The sequence below is a fragment of the Atta cephalotes genome (assembly GCF_000143395.1).
Source record: "Atta cephalotes unplaced genomic scaffold scaffold00032, whole genome shotgun sequence".
NCBI lineage: Eukaryota > Metazoa > Arthropoda > Insecta > Hymenoptera > Formicidae > Atta > Atta cephalotes.
Genome location: NW_012130096.1, coordinates 2,718,788 through 2,722,152, shown reverse-complemented (window position 1 = coordinate 2,722,152; position 3,365 = coordinate 2,718,788). Strand labels below are relative to the sequence as shown.

At 24.1% G+C, this 3,365-nt stretch overlaps 1 protein-coding gene across 1 annotated transcript in view; it reads left to right on the top strand.

Annotated features, from left to right (window-relative positions):
* Positions 1-2,167: 2,167 nt before the first annotated feature.
* Positions 2,168-3,365, top strand: part of LOC105621303 (aminopeptidase Q-like) — a gene marked incomplete at its 3' end in the record, with an annotated part of 11,513 nt that continues 10,315 nt past the window's right edge. The window contains exons 1-2 of the mRNA XM_012202769.1: positions 2,168-2,242; positions 2,471-2,563. Coding sequence (XP_012058159.1) covers positions 2,168-2,242; positions 2,471-2,563 — 168 coding nt within the window. The remainder of the gene's footprint in view (positions 2,243-2,470; positions 2,564-3,365) is intronic.

Sequence of the window (3,365 nt, the reverse complement as noted above, 5' to 3'; positions counted from 1 at the left end):
ACTACTACTATTAATAGTACGTATTAGTACTTACGTTAGTTAGTTAGTTAAGTTAAGTAACTAACTAATAATAACTATATATATATATATATATATATATATATATATATATATATATATATATATATATAAGGTAACTCCGGCAAATACGCCACGCTGGGATTTACGCCGCAGAAATCAGAAAAAATAGAAGAAGTGAGGATAATTTTCTCACTACTCTGTTACACCTTTATGTTATATTAGTATTGTGTTTCAGCTTCTTATTGTTAATATTAATGAAATTATTATGAGTTGAATCGATTTATCATTGTAATAAGTAACGCTATTATAAATTATAATCTACATAAAATGATTACTGTAGGGCGTGTAAAAGATTTAGTGGTTATTTCGTGATACATATGTGTAGTGGAATAGTAAAGCATGTTGTGTACAAAATAGCAAAATACAAATGCTTTGCTTTCGTATTCTTTGTTTAGTATTCTTTGTTGTCTTGTATATCTCTGTTTAAGATATGGCATTTTTAACGAACGGGATTATATATATCAAAGTATATAAAATACATAGATTGAATTCAGTGCACTAAATGCAATAAACGTATTATATGAAATATGTGCCTTGCGTCATAACACTTGCAATATGTAGGCTGATTGATAATTATTATAAGGAATCTTATTATTTATTATTTCATAACAATTTTTATAACAATTGTTTTTATAACAATTGTAATTATTATTTATTATTTCATATACCTATTTACCTTTCTTATTCCTTAATAAAACTTTAACTGTAAACACATTTTATAAATTATTGTGTCATTATACGTCTTATTTATATCCATTATTTGTAAATTTTTCATGAGTCATACATATTCTCCTTTCCCTATATATCCCACCTCTATGGGATATATAGCAAAAATACAAGGGTTTCAAAAAGTTTATTTTTTAATATGAAAAATAAATATTTCGGATTTCTAATATTTTTTTCATAGTAGTAAACAGTCCAAAGATTTTACTGATATAGTTCATTTACTATAAATATATAAATAATACTTAATAATTTAAGTTTTTGATGTGGCGTATATACTGGAGTTATCCTATATATATGTGTATATATAGGAAATATTTCTAATAATTTTTAAGTCATAAATTTTTTTCTAATATGATGTACTTAATAAGTTTGAGTTTAGTTATTAGTTATTTATTATTTTTATTACTCGTTGTAGAATTTTACCATGGTGGAAAGACTGGACATTCTGTAAAGGTTTGATAAAAGCAAGCGATTCTATTTGGATGAAAATGCTGGATATATCTAAAAGGGAACACAATAAACAAATTTTAGAATATTTGACCTGCTCTGAAAATCCTAATATTATTCTAATATATTTAAATAAGATAATGGATAATATGTCACTAGAACTTAATGATCGTGTTAATATTTTCCTTCGTATTATCGCAAAACATGCAAAAAACATTAAAATATTAGAGTATATATTGGAGAATTTCGAAAAAATAAAACCCAGGTATGATATCTTTTTTCAAAATTATATTATAAATTTGTAAAACGTTTATATTATAGTATAGCATATGTATGATAAATATATATTAAAAATATATATAATTTCCAAGTAATACTCAGCGCCAAGACGTTAAAAAAGCTAAAATAGTGTATAAGTGTTTTTTTAGCGCTTTGCTATTATGCTATTTAGATTGTTACATACAGTTGTTATTTTTTTTCTATAGAGAAGTCAATGTATTTGCAGCATTAACTGTTATTCTTAATCATGGAAATATTGAAAAGCAAGAAAATATGGTAAATTGTATATTCTATTTACTTCTTATTATATAGAGCCTTTTTAATAATGAAGAAACTATTTATAACAGGATATATTTAATATATTCAATAAAAAAATATCAACATATGCTAACAGACATGCGAGCAGAACATTGGGCAGTTTGGTCCAATTAATTTCTTTTTTCAAGATTTGATTAACTTCATTATCCTATTAGATCTTGTTAACATATATAATATTTATTCTTACTCTGCTTGTTCTTTTACATCTCTTACTTTCAACAATAATCTCCCTATTAATATATATAAATTTGATTTAAATATTAAGTAATAATGAAATAACGAAAATAATTTATTTCAGATTTTAAATAAATTCATAATGTATATGAAGGAAGAACTAATAATAACAACTATTCAGTTTAAGTTATTCAGGCGAAAAAAACGACTTGAAAAGGTATATTTTAGAAATCCAAAAAATATACTTATTTTTAAACTATCTTGTTAAAATTATTTATTTCCATCGAATGCTGTACGCATTGATACATATATCATACATATATATAATATTTTAATTTAATTATATTAATAAGAGATTATATTATATTAGAATTACATTATAATCTTATAAAGTAAAACTGAATTATTATTATCGATAATAATTCATCGAAATAATTGATTTTAGATACAGAAAATTATATCAAGTGATTTGAAGGAAGACGTTATGCGTAATAAAGAACAATCAGAAATACCAGTAAATGAAAGTGCCAAAGAAGAGGTAAATTTTATTACATTTAATGTTCATAAAATTATTGATGCCACATGCAAAAATAATATATATATGTATATTGCCTTCATGTACATATATACAGAATTTGTTTCCCGTAATTTATCCGACAACGTTTGGGCAAGTAGTGACTAAACTGACAATGAGTCAAAAAGTCCAATTTTTTGCAATTTTCGCAATAGTTAACAAGATTAATCAACTAATAAAAAATTGCCGAATATTGGTTTTCAATAATTTTTTTTCTCAAAAACTGTAAGAGACAAAAATTGTTTATTTTCTTCTCATAAAGTTATGAGAATTTTTTTTAGAATTTTTTCAGAATTTTTTAATACCGTATTTTCACATATTGATCAAAATAAGAAAATGCAATACTAAAAAGTTGATAAAAAATTCTGAAAAAATTTTTCCATGAGAAGAAAATAATGAGTTCTATGAGAAGAAAATAAATGATGTTTGTCTGTTGCAATGTTTCTGTAAAGTTGAAAGTATTTGAGTAAAAAATTATTCAAAACCAATATTTGGCAATTTTTAGTAATTAATATCTTGTTGCTACAACTATCGTGAAAATTGCAAAATGGTATAGAACTTTTCGACTCAGTCTTTTTCGTTTAGTCTACCTACCTACATTCGGGTGAATTATGAGACCCTGTATATACATGTATATATTTATTAATTTCTAATTGCTTATTCTTGTTTCGCGTTTTGTGTGGATGAGTGAATATATAGAAGGTACAATATAGAAGAAATCTGTGGATAGATACATAGATAAATGTACGCGTACACACACACACAC